Genomic DNA, 11,292 nt, shown 5'->3' with positions numbered 1-11,292 from the left:
TGCTCGCTTCTCTGCTGTCCGCAGCCCTGCTTCATTGGATGATGGGTGCCGAGCGGTCGTTGGTGACTGTGGGGCGCAGCTTGACTGTGGCAAACGGGTTGGTGCCCCTGAAAGGGGAAAGGAAATAGGCAACCATTAGGAAATCTGCAAAGACCATTCAGGGGACCTGCCAACCAAGCAGTTAGTCCTGCTTGCCTGCCACCTCCATGCCAAGAATGGGCATTCAAGTTAGTTGCCAAGTGTGCGTTTTTCCTCATTAACACACTCTGATACAAGCTCCAGGTGGCTCCTTGCCCTTCCTCTGGGGTGGCCATATCATGAGGAAGGGACAACAGCATAAAGGTGTCCCTTGCAGTAGCACTCAGTACACTTCTGGCCCCTCATCTTCCAAATGAGAAGTGAGAGAGCAGAAAGAGGCCACAGCACCATTTTGGAAACATGGAGACATGAACCTGGCTGCAGAGAGAAAGGAAACTGGAAATTTATGGCAAGTCTCATATCTATAGACCTGATTCATCAAGACCTTAGTTGCCCTCGGCCTTTTTCAAGTAGGCAGAGCTGTAAAAAATAAATTTGGTTGATGCTCAGGCTGTGAGCTGCTATTCTGGCTCTTCCAGAATGAAGGAGCTTGCAGGTCTGCCCATCTTGGGATTTTCCTACCTCTTGGTACTGGTGGTCAGAGAATGCCTTAACAGCCAGCAGATGCTAGAATGCCCTAGCTTGCCCTCCTGTCCTAAAAGATGGAAACTGATTTTCCTCCAGACCTTTCCCTTTCTTCCCACATTTGGTAATCCAACAGTTTAAATAAAAATAGCAATGATTCCCCCCATATCTGCTCACCCCAGAGCTCAATCCCATGCCTGACTTACCGTGGGAAGAGTTCGGGGGGCTGGTCCCACACTCCTGATTTCTGCTGTAGAAACAAATAAAAATAAATAGATATATAAACAAATAAAGCCAAAAAGGCAACAGTGAATGATCTGATATGTGGAAGAGAAGGGAGAGACAAAAACTGGGTAGGAGACACTGCACACATGGAGGAAGGTTTTACAAAATACCTGAGTGAGTTAGGAGCCCAAGTCCTCTTAAAAGGGCTCTGACTCCTTATTCACTCACACTTTGTGTAATCTCACAATCCACAGCTGCAGATAACGAATGCCTTGAGTTCTGTGGTGGGGGAGCTCCTACAGTACAGTCTCCCTCTTCCCCTAGGACATTTCCCTCTGCMTTGGAGAAGAAAGGAGTTGCTCCAGATCACAAAAGTGTCATGTCTGAAGAGCACAGCAAACAAAGGCAGTCTGAGCTACATTTCAACTTGCCAGCACAGCCAGAGATGCCCCCCTCACACTGCACACACACCCTGGTAACGAGTTCATCCTCAGTGCCCTCACTGGCTTCCTGTCATCTACGAACTGCAGTGCTACACTGCACAAATACCCTACTCTGCACCACATGTTGCTCCAGTGTGGACCAACCTGACAAGCTCAGCCCTGTGGTCCTTTATCCTTGGCCAGAATGTGGTRAGAAATCACAGACAGTTGTCATGATGTGTTGAAACTTCAGCTTTGTAGATGGTAGCACACAAGGTCATGTGTGGCTACTTTTATTCCTTTTGGGAAGTCCAACAGCTAAACTGGAGGTTGTCTTGGACAGAAGAGCAGAGCAAAGCTCAGACTTTCCAAACCTTTGATGAGATTAAATTGCTCTCTCACTGTATTCTGCAGGCTCCACACACCTCATTGCTAATACCTAAATCTAACCCTACAGCTTGCTTCTGGGGCCAGAAGGTTACCAGTGACCTAGAAAGTCACTACTGATCTAGAAGGCCCCCATGTTTTACAGCCCAAGGCCTCCTGAAACCACAGCGCAAGATGTAAAAAGAAAAATAATATTAAATGTTGCATTTCTTAGCCCTGTTCTTAGACATACAGATGCTTCCAACTTCGCACTAACTTGGAACCAGTGAGCAAGTCTGGCACCCTGCTCAGCCTTTTACAGACTGAGAAGTAACATTTTTGCTTTCTCTCATGTCCTCCTCTTTGACCAGTTAATATCCCAGGACTGGCAGCAGTGATAGTCAAGGGTTTCCTACCTAATATACCATTAGTAAGGACTGGTCTGGAGGCTGCCTGTTCCCACCTAAGACTTCAAAGCAGCTTTGATAATAATTCCTTCTCTCTTGGATGTTTGCATATAGGCATAGCTCAGAGCCAGTCTCCTTCCCATCCTTGCTGCCTTCACACAACCCAATGCAGCCCTTGTTTGAACTTGGAAGAGCTGTCCTGCAAGGCCTCTTTCCAGTCTCTGAGGGGAGAAGGATGGCATCTCTGTTAGCTGGTCACCCTCTCCCAGGCCAGCCTGATCATTCCATGGTCCTACTATTAGCAGAAAGAGGTGCTGCCCCGGAGCCACCAGAAATCAGGCTGGGAGGTCATGGAGAAAAGGAGTGAACTGGAGGGCCCCTGGTGAGCAAAAAGAGAGAGAAATAAGAAGGCTACAGGCACAAAACCAGTCCTCAGGGGAGGACAGCCAGGCACTGAGCATCTACTAAGGTGATGCTGATTGTCAAGGGACACCAGAACAGGGGCACAGATTGGGTGAGAAAGGCCAGCAAGAGCAGTGCTAACAGAACCCYTTAACTCAGAGGGAAGGAGAGCAAACAGCAACATTTAGAAGTCATTTTTTCTTTTCAGCAGGTCTACATGGAAGAGGTGTGCCTTGGAGGATGAAAGTCGGYACTGATGGAAGGATATGTCCCTCGTCACACACACTGGGCACCCTTCCCACACTCACCTTCGAATGTGACCCAACTGGGGTTGCCAYCCTGCTCTGGTGACTGCTGGTACCCGCTGAGGTGGGAGGTGGGCTCGGCAAATGGGCCTGGGCACTGGTTGGCCAGTAATTGCTAGAGGAAGGAGTGCTGGGACGGTCCAGGATGTCATCCATACTGTGACTGCTTCGGAGGGGGAAGGACCTGAACAAGAAGAGAAGACAAAGTAGAGGAGAGRGTCAAAGTAGAGCAGGGAATGACAGTCAGCATCGGTGCTAGCCATGGTTTGTTGCTATGTGACCTCTCTGAAGAGACTTGGATGGACCCAGCAGCAAAAGCCTTTAAGATGATAGTGCCCATGTTGGTGGAGTCATCTTGGGTGAACCTGTGAGATGTCTAGGGGCATGGCCTACAAGAGCGTATCCAAATGCTGATACGCTGTAACTCTCCACCAGGCAGGCACAACCCCCACAAGCACTCCACTGAGGTGACAGACCAGCAAGGAAGCATTTCAATTTCCCCCTGGCCAGTTAATCCATTACCTGGTAGCTGGCTCCTCCGAGTCCCTTATATCCTCCAGAGGCTTGGCATAAGTTTCAGGGAACCAGCCACATCTAGACCACAAAAAGAGAGAAGAAAATGACCTCCAGGCAACCTTTGTGGTTCTTCAGATCCAGCTGTGCATCTTACTGATCTACACCCATCCTACACATCATCTGTGCTGCTGCTACAGCCACAACGTGTGGCAATGTTTCAGCGCTAAGCATTTCACCCTGGATAGAGTTCAGRCTGAAAAGACAGTCCTTGAGAAGCCATCAAGACCTTTGTCCTGTGTCTAGCAGATAGCATCACTTTCAGCGCTTGGACTCCCAATAATCAAACACAGAGATATCTGATCAGCAAGACAGATTGGGCAAATCTCCCATTGATTGCTAGCTTAGCCTTTCTCTCACCTCCTTTAAGGCTTTCTACACATACTTGGAGCAGGTTTCCTTATCATAGGGGTTGGGCAAGATCACTGCTTCTGGAATCAACATTAGCACAGTCCAGGGAGAGACACTCTCACTGTAAGCAATCGTAAGGGACTCAAGCCCAGAACACAAGGAAGATTGGGAAGATTGTTGAAGTGCAAGGCAGCTTCACCATAGAAATCCTCAAAAAAAAAAAAAAGAAAAAGAAAAAGAAAAAGATTGCTCTTGTTCATCTTGCATCCAAGTGTGTGAACTTCACTAACTTCACTGCAGACCATGGTGCTCAGAAAGAGCAGGATTGGCAGAGAGGTGCTGGCCGGCTGCATAGCTGTGGAGTAATTTAGTAAATGCTGGGTGCAGTAGTTTCCATGCAGTGCCTGTGCTGGAGGGTGCAGCAGCAGCTGACGTGTGAATGAGAAGCAGCAGGCCTCTCAGGTAACTCCAGCAGGACACGGCCCTGAGCTGGGTCCCATGACAGTAATCACTTAGTCACAGAACACTGGAGGGGGGTCACTGGGTTGCTGACTTTCCTACCTAGCCTTCATGTGGCCTTCTCAGGCAGCACGTCCTGCTTTTGCCYGACCCCACCACCTCTCCTTGGCTCACAGAGTCAACCACCTCGAGATGGTCATGGCACAGCAGAAATGCTGAGYGTGACACAGCGACACGGGCCTCGCTGGCAGGGCAGAAAGGAGACCATTTCGTGTTGAGGTCTCCTTTCAACACRGTCGTGTTGAAGCCTGCTGGGACAATTTAGAGCACAGAAGTCACCTACATGGATGAGCCTTCGAGCTTGCCGTAGAGCCAGCCATTCTGCGCTTCTGGGATGAGCACCATGATGACATCGCCGAGGTCAAACCGCAGCAGGGTCCTGTTGGTACCCGTTGCATGGGGCACGATAGCCTGTACTCTCACCGGGTTGCTTCTCTTCCTGCCTTCACTGCTGCTACCTTCCCCAAAGGAACCAGAGCGGGACGTGCGGCCGGTAGGGAGCAAACCTGAGGGGAAGCATCAGATGGGTCTGGCTGAAGCTCAGCATTCTCCTGCACGGTTCACGCTGCTTGGAAGGGACCATCACACCCCTGATCTAGTAATTGATCTACAGGATATTCTACAGGCTTTCTCTTGGGGGAGAAAGCAGGGCACAGATGGTTAAATATCAGTCTTGCAAAAGAAAATAACTCGTGCTGAAAACCACTTGCTTTGCATTACACCTTCTCTAGCCAAGCATCCAGGGCACGGGCACCGCTTGCTGTGGTGCCTGGTGGACGGCCTGCTTCCTGGCCCTGCTAGAGCAGCTGGGAATATGGGTCATTATGYTTAATTTAGTGAGAGGCAACAGACATTTCCAAAAGGAAACTCCACTGCGAGCCAGCCATCCTGGTCCAGGGAACCTTGAAGGCTGCACATCTGTGGGCTCTCCACCTTTCACACGCCCAGCTGGGGAACCTGGCGTTGTCCTGGATGGACTTTGCTCTGAAGGGTTGAACTCAGTATCCCCACTTTGGTCAGTGCCTCAGCAGTCTGATGGAGAGCTGTGATCCTTCCCAAACCCAACCAAGGCTGTTTACAGAGAGGCTGCTCCTGATTAACATGGGTCTTACCGACCGAAGGTGTCCTTTGCAGGAGCTGCCTGGCGGGATCTAGTTGAGGAGACAGTCTCATTTCTGAAGGCTCCTGAGAGTAGACACTGGATCTACTCCCAACCACGGGAGACACAAAATCTTCAAGGGGTCTCTGGGGCTGTTGGAAGGAGAGGAGGTCAGATGAAAAGTATGTAGGCCCTGTCCCAAGGGCCGGGCCTGCCCTGTRCCTTGCAGCTGAGCAGGGGGAGCTCGGGCCTCACTGCCCGTGTGTGGGGGCTCTCTGCCTGCTCCTCACCGTGTCGAGGTGCGTGGGAGTGAGGCGGCCCGACGAGTAGCCCTGGCTGTGGGAAGCGCTGAGGAGGCTGCCGGCGGGGTTGCGTGTGGCCTCCAGCTGCTCCTTCCACTGCGGCACCTTGGCCTGGACCATGCTGCGGGCCTGGCGGAGAGAGGGAAGGAGGTGGTGATTGAAKGCCTGGGGCAGAACAGCTGCAGAGGGAGCCAAGGGCTGACATGTGTTAAATTAGGGACCATGTGTTTCTCCAGTTAGGTTTGTGGGGAGGTCCAGCACGCTACCCTTCAGTAAAGACTCTRCGGTCCCAAAGATGGCTTGCTGCCACAAATGCCTGCATCACCCCTCCTCTCCCATCACTCACACACTCAGCTAGCCCCCTGCAAACCCAGTCATTGCCCTCCCCTCCATTGGCCCCAGCCTCCTCTCCCACAGCCCGGGACARTCAGCCTAGGCTCCACAGCAAGAAATGCAGCAGTTTGCTGCCCAGTCCATGCTCAATCTCTCCCTTCAGCCACAGAGCTGCCCAGCCCCAGGGTCCTCCTGCCTGCCTGTCCCCTCTGACCCGCCGGGCGCCAAGGCCATACCCTGCTGTAGAACTGGAGCAGGGTGTTGGAGAGCAACTGGTGCTTTTCAGCCAGGAAGCGGTATCTGCGTTTCTCTTCCAGTTCAGCAGCTCTCTGGCTCTCGGACATGAATGTCTGCATCTCCAAGCGCAATTGGATCACGTTCTCCTGGGCCACAGGGGGAAAAGGAGAGGGAGGGAGAGGTCAGCAGAAATCTGTCAGTGGGCTCAGCTAGGCACGCAGGAAGGGAAGGATTGAAAGGGGTGGTCACGTCTGCCAGCTTCCYAATCTGCTCACAGTGCTCGAGCAGCGCGGCAGGGCCAGGAGAGAGCCTAAAGGATCAGTCCTTGCACATTTGGGTTTGCTAAACAAGGTAAAGGCTTGGCAGATCCTACACAAATGAGTTCCACAGGTCAACAGCATGCTGCAGGAATGGAGGTTCCTCCTTTCCAGGAAAACCCAGCCTTTTGAACTTTGTGACCAAAATCCATTGGCTTCCAAAGAAGGATGAGGCTGCTCAGAAATCAGCCCTAGCTCTAGCAGAATAATCAGATTCATTTCTCACTACCCTTACRACAGTCACGACTCACCTTCATTTCCCGTGTATTTTTGTCACGGGCCCTCTCCATTCTCCACAGCTCTGTCATGCACTTCTCCAGGTTGGCAGCTCTATGCCGGTACTCCAGCTCGTACTGCTTTTGGCTCTCCTGCCRGGAAGAAACCAGGCACAGTGAGGAACCAGGGCCCAGGCTGGCTGTGACAGAGAGYTGGCTCCGCTGTGATGGGTGATTGAACATTTAATGCCTCCCTAAAAGCAGACCCAACCCGAACTTCTTGGAAGAAGTTCCAACTTCCAAAAGAAGTTTTCCAAGAAGTTCGGGTTGGGTCTGCTTTTAGGGAGGCATTAAATGAAGGGGGTTCAGGGGTTTGGACTAGATTGTCTCCAGAGGTCCCTTCCAACCTTAACCGTTTTATGATTCTGTGAAAAAAAGGAAAAAAAAAAAAAAAAACAGAAAAAAAGTCCAGCCCCTTTATTTTCCTTCTTTACTTTGAATAGTTTTACAGTGCTGATGAACATCAAGTTTAAGGAGCAAGAACAAGATCTCAGTTTTTGCCGCACTGGGAACAAGCCCCAGGCCTCTCTCTCTGTGATACTTCACACCAGCAGGGCCAGTATGGCCACCACAGCACAAGCCAAYGTACAGGAGGACCCAAACTCAGGCAGAGCTGCGGGATGGAAAGGTCAGAAGCCCTAGGATCAGTGTGCCAAGTGCCTCAGCCCCACTGAAGCACTGCGCAATTCCCACCACACGAAGAACAGAGCAGGGCTGTGTGGCCCATGAGGGCAGAGGCAGAGAAGCTCTTCCCCCACCAACCCTTGCTCTAGAAAGCTGGGAAAGCCTCTCAGGACCTCAAGTGAGAGCTGTGGGGTTGAGGGGAGGAAGAAACAAGCTGGGCTGAGGAGGGGAGTTCATCACTCACACTAATGAACTGCACATCCATTTTGGTGTTCTTCTCCATGTGCTGCAGCAAGTCCACATGGAAGGTCCGAGTCTGGAAGAGGCAAAGAGGGCAGACAATGGGGCAACCTGGACAAACGCTGGCAAGCTGTGGGTCATGACATTCTTCTCTTCCCCACCTGCATCAGCTCCCAAGAAAGACACTCACCACAACGTCCAAATCGGAGTTCAGGAGTCTGTGTGTGTTGGACATCTGCATCAGAATTTCACCTTCAGGGGAAGRGAGAGAAGAGGGTATAAAAATCCCAGTCGCTTCCTTGTGCTCCCACAGAGGTGGAGCAAAGTGGCCGTTAGGGACCATGCCAGCAGCAGGAGATTCAACAGCCTGATATACAGGTGTGAAAGTCCAACAGATATTGCAGCGCTCTGCTCTCTGCACCCCAACAAGCTTGTAGTCATCCCCGCTGGGGCTCGGCTATGGCACTGAGCTCCAGATCTCAGGTACAGCCAACATGGGAACACCACAGCCCWAAGAGCAATGCACAGTTCTTGCCATGCTGCAGAACGCGGGTGCAGCACCACTGCATGCAAGCACCTCGAATCTGAGCTGCCATTTCAGCGGGCTGCAGGCTCAGGAAGGTGGTCTATGGGGGCCATAGGATTGTGATTGACTCCTAAGGAGGACTCTGTCAGTCCATACTCTCAAGATTTTCCCTCAGAGCTGCAACATGGAGGAAAATGGTTCTTCTAAGAAAAYCTCAGCTCTCAGGGCAGGCTGAACTGGTTTCTTCCACTCCTGAGGTGCTTTCCAAGGAGCTGGGTGCAGTCACTGATCACTGGGGGAGTGCTGGGCTTTAGGGGACCTTCCAAGGCCACGAGGGCCTGGCACTGTGGGTGACCACGTGGAGGATGTCTTCTTCCCTCCACACACACACCTGAAAATGGAGAAGCTAAGGAGCGATGCCAAAGAACCCATCACAGGGCAGGGGATGGCCCTTACCCAGCACGTGCGAGGTGGAGCTCTGCAGCGCTTGCTCCCCAATCTTCTCAATTGCTTTAAAATAGACTTCAGCTGCTTCAGATAACGCTGCAAGTAGAGGAGCAGGGAGATAAGGATATAGCCTCTCAGCCTCACCAGCCCCCACAAGGCAGGGCCGCCCCATCTCTCCCCCACTGCACCTAACAACAACAACAGGTCTTAGAGCAGAAGAGAAGTGCATTAGAGCAGCTCAGGACAAGCTGCAAGCAAGGGGAGACCGGTCTGATACACAGAGGAGGCCCAGGACAGATTCAGCAACAGGGCCCTGGGCCGCGCAGAACACCACTCACCGTGGAAGGCACGCAGGTAGTTGTTCCCCAGGTACACCAGGTTCTCCAGCGCAGGGTTGAACTCATCCAGGATACTCTGGCCAAGCAGAAGCAGGTTAATCCCAGTCTTTCCCGTGCTGCATGGACCTCCCCAAGCTGATGCCCTTCTGCTGTGGGGCATCTGGGGCCAGCAGGAACTCAGGGAGCTCCTTGGCCATGACAACAGTTGGCTACATGCAAATGCAGCCCCCATGTTGGAGATAASCAAGACCTTTGGCTGCCCATAGTCCTCTCCAGCCAGGAGCAAAGCAATGACAGAGGGGAGGTAGCCTGCTGGAGAGCCAAACCACCACCTGAAGATGCCTTTCTTCCAAGGCCTGCTCCATCTCCCCTTGCTTAACTGCGAGAGCAACCTTTCCCCCTGAGCCTGCTTGGGCGATGGACCACACTTCTTATCCAGGGATGAAAGTGTTGTCTTCTGGGCTAGGGTTTTCTGCATCACCAGATTCAAGAGCTTGATAAGAGATGGGCTGGGCTGTTCTGAACTAGGATCTCAGCTTTTGTCTGCCATATTAAAGGCATTTATTGCCTACAACACAGCAGGCATTTGACAGACAGTAGAGACTAGCAAAGAGGGAATTCTGCCTTCTCCCAGACCTTACCGCCTTGCTGGAACGTAGATTTGCACAGGGAAGTGCCAGTGAGATACGGTTGCTCCCTGCACAGGGGAAAACAACTGGCTTGACTCCTGCTTGGTCCATGCAACGCAGGCCCGTTGCCCTTTCCAAACGTGCTGGGTCCAGGCCATCCAAGCTGCCCTCCCGGCTCTGCCGTAAGGCTGCTCCCAAACACAGCTCCAGGGCTGCTCCGGGCCGCATCCAAACATCACCATCCGCCCCCAGCATCCTTCCACAGAAAACAGCTCTTCCTCCTGACCGYCCATCTCCCCTCGGCAGCCAGGAGCAGCCCTGGATGCCAGGACTCACCTTATAGATGGAGATGGTGGATCTGTAGGACAGCTCCATGTCCCAAGCGTTTTCCCTCTCCCGCACAGAAGCAGGGAGCAGAGGAGGGTGCGCGGGGCTACACGGGCTCGGAGCACCCTGCTCCCGCAGTGCCGCCTGGATGGAAAAAGTCCGTTGGTGGCAAGGCGCAACAGCAGGAAGGCGCGAGCATGGTACGGAGGGAACGGAGCACCGATGGAGTTTAATAATTCACCAGCCGGGAGGTTGGAACTTGATCTCTGGCTGTAACCAGACTCTGTGGAGAGAGGAATCCTGCAACAGCCAGCAYGGGCATGTGACCGCCCCCCTTAATTATTGATTGCTGCTCGAGTCCCCACCCCGCAGCCCGTGCCAGCGCCCGCGGCGCCGGCCACCTGCCAGCGCCGCCTCCTCGGGGCTCCGCGCTCCGGCGCTGCTCGGCCTCTTCAGCCCCCTCGGCCGCAGCGCGGAGCTGCCCGGCAGCCTGCGAGCGCAGGCAGCAACGCGAGAGCCGCGGGGAAAAGCAAGCAAAGTTCTAAGCGGGTTTAAGTCCTTAMTGCCTTCCTTGTCCTCTGCTTCTCCCAGTCTCAGCCTTCTGGGCCCTGAGTCTCTCTCCTGCTTCCACAAGCCCGTGCCCAAACCTTTCTGCTCTCCCTGCCTGCCAGGATCCYGAGCAGTGTTATCCAGGGAAGCCCGTGCAGACCTATAAAGAGAGTGGAAGTTGCAGACATAGAGCAGAAGGGAATGTCTGCTCTCTCCCCCGCAAAACACAAGGTTTTATACTCAATATTCCTGCCAAGACACCTTCCCTGAGGTGGCAAGCCCCTCCATCACATGAGAAAATAAAATCTTTGCTCCTTATTAGTAGCCCCTTCAGTCTGTAATGTCATTTGTGAAAATACAAGTCAGAAGGCAGGCAATGAAGTTTCAGTCCCCCTCCTCACTCGGCCAGCACCCACACTGAGCCCTAGGGAGCCGGGGGCACCAGGCCAATCAGTGTTGCAGCAATTACCTCTTAAAGGAATCACTTAGGGGAGGCAGYTGTATCCTGAGCGATTTCAGGGTTTCTTGCTAAGTCTGATCTAAGGCCAGGTGGATCCTCACATCAGAGCTGACCCAAAGCACTTCCACTGGGTGCAAGCAACAAGCCAAGCCTTATAGTGCTGCATTTTATAAGACAGCCAATGCACCCGCAGCACAGAAACACCTCCAGGTCTGGCTTAAGGAACAGGCCATTCCATTCCTCTCTCTACTCCAGATAAAGGGTACAATTACATACCTCAAGGTGCCCAATTTCTTCTTTTCTACCTGTAGAAAACACCCAGACTAGAAGCTCAGAGTCCCGTTAGGATCTTGCAG

The 11,292-nt window shown here is 52.6% G+C and overlaps 1 protein-coding gene across 1 annotated transcript; it reads right to left on the bottom strand.

Moving 5' to 3' along the window:
* On the bottom strand, positions 1 to 10,108 carry BAIAP2L2 (BAI1 associated protein 2 like 2). Its single transcript, XM_026039890.1, has 14 exons — positions 9,937 to 10,108; positions 8,972 to 9,047; positions 8,643 to 8,729; positions 7,851 to 7,912; positions 7,665 to 7,736; positions 6,773 to 6,889; positions 6,204 to 6,350; positions 5,623 to 5,763; positions 5,346 to 5,484; positions 4,517 to 4,739; positions 3,313 to 3,384; positions 2,794 to 2,974; positions 870 to 913; positions 1 to 107 (listed from the first exon to the last, which is right to left on the bottom strand). The coding sequence occupies exons 1-14, from the start codon at positions 9,973 to 9,975 to the stop codon at positions 32 to 34; spliced, it is 1,476 nt and encodes a 491-aa protein (XP_025895675.1). The 5' UTR covers positions 9,976 to 10,108; the 3' UTR covers positions 1 to 31.
* Between the last annotated feature and the right edge of the window lie 1,184 nt (positions 10,109 to 11,292).

This window comes from Nothoprocta perdicaria, unplaced genomic scaffold (assembly GCF_003342845.1).
Source record: "Nothoprocta perdicaria isolate Ctin4 unplaced genomic scaffold, notPer1 scaffold_244, whole genome shotgun sequence".
In the NCBI taxonomy this organism is placed as follows: Eukaryota; Metazoa; Chordata; class Aves; order Tinamiformes; family Tinamidae; genus Nothoprocta; species Nothoprocta perdicaria.
Note: the sequence above shows the minus strand (reverse complement) of the source record. Positions and strands in the feature narration are given on the sequence as shown.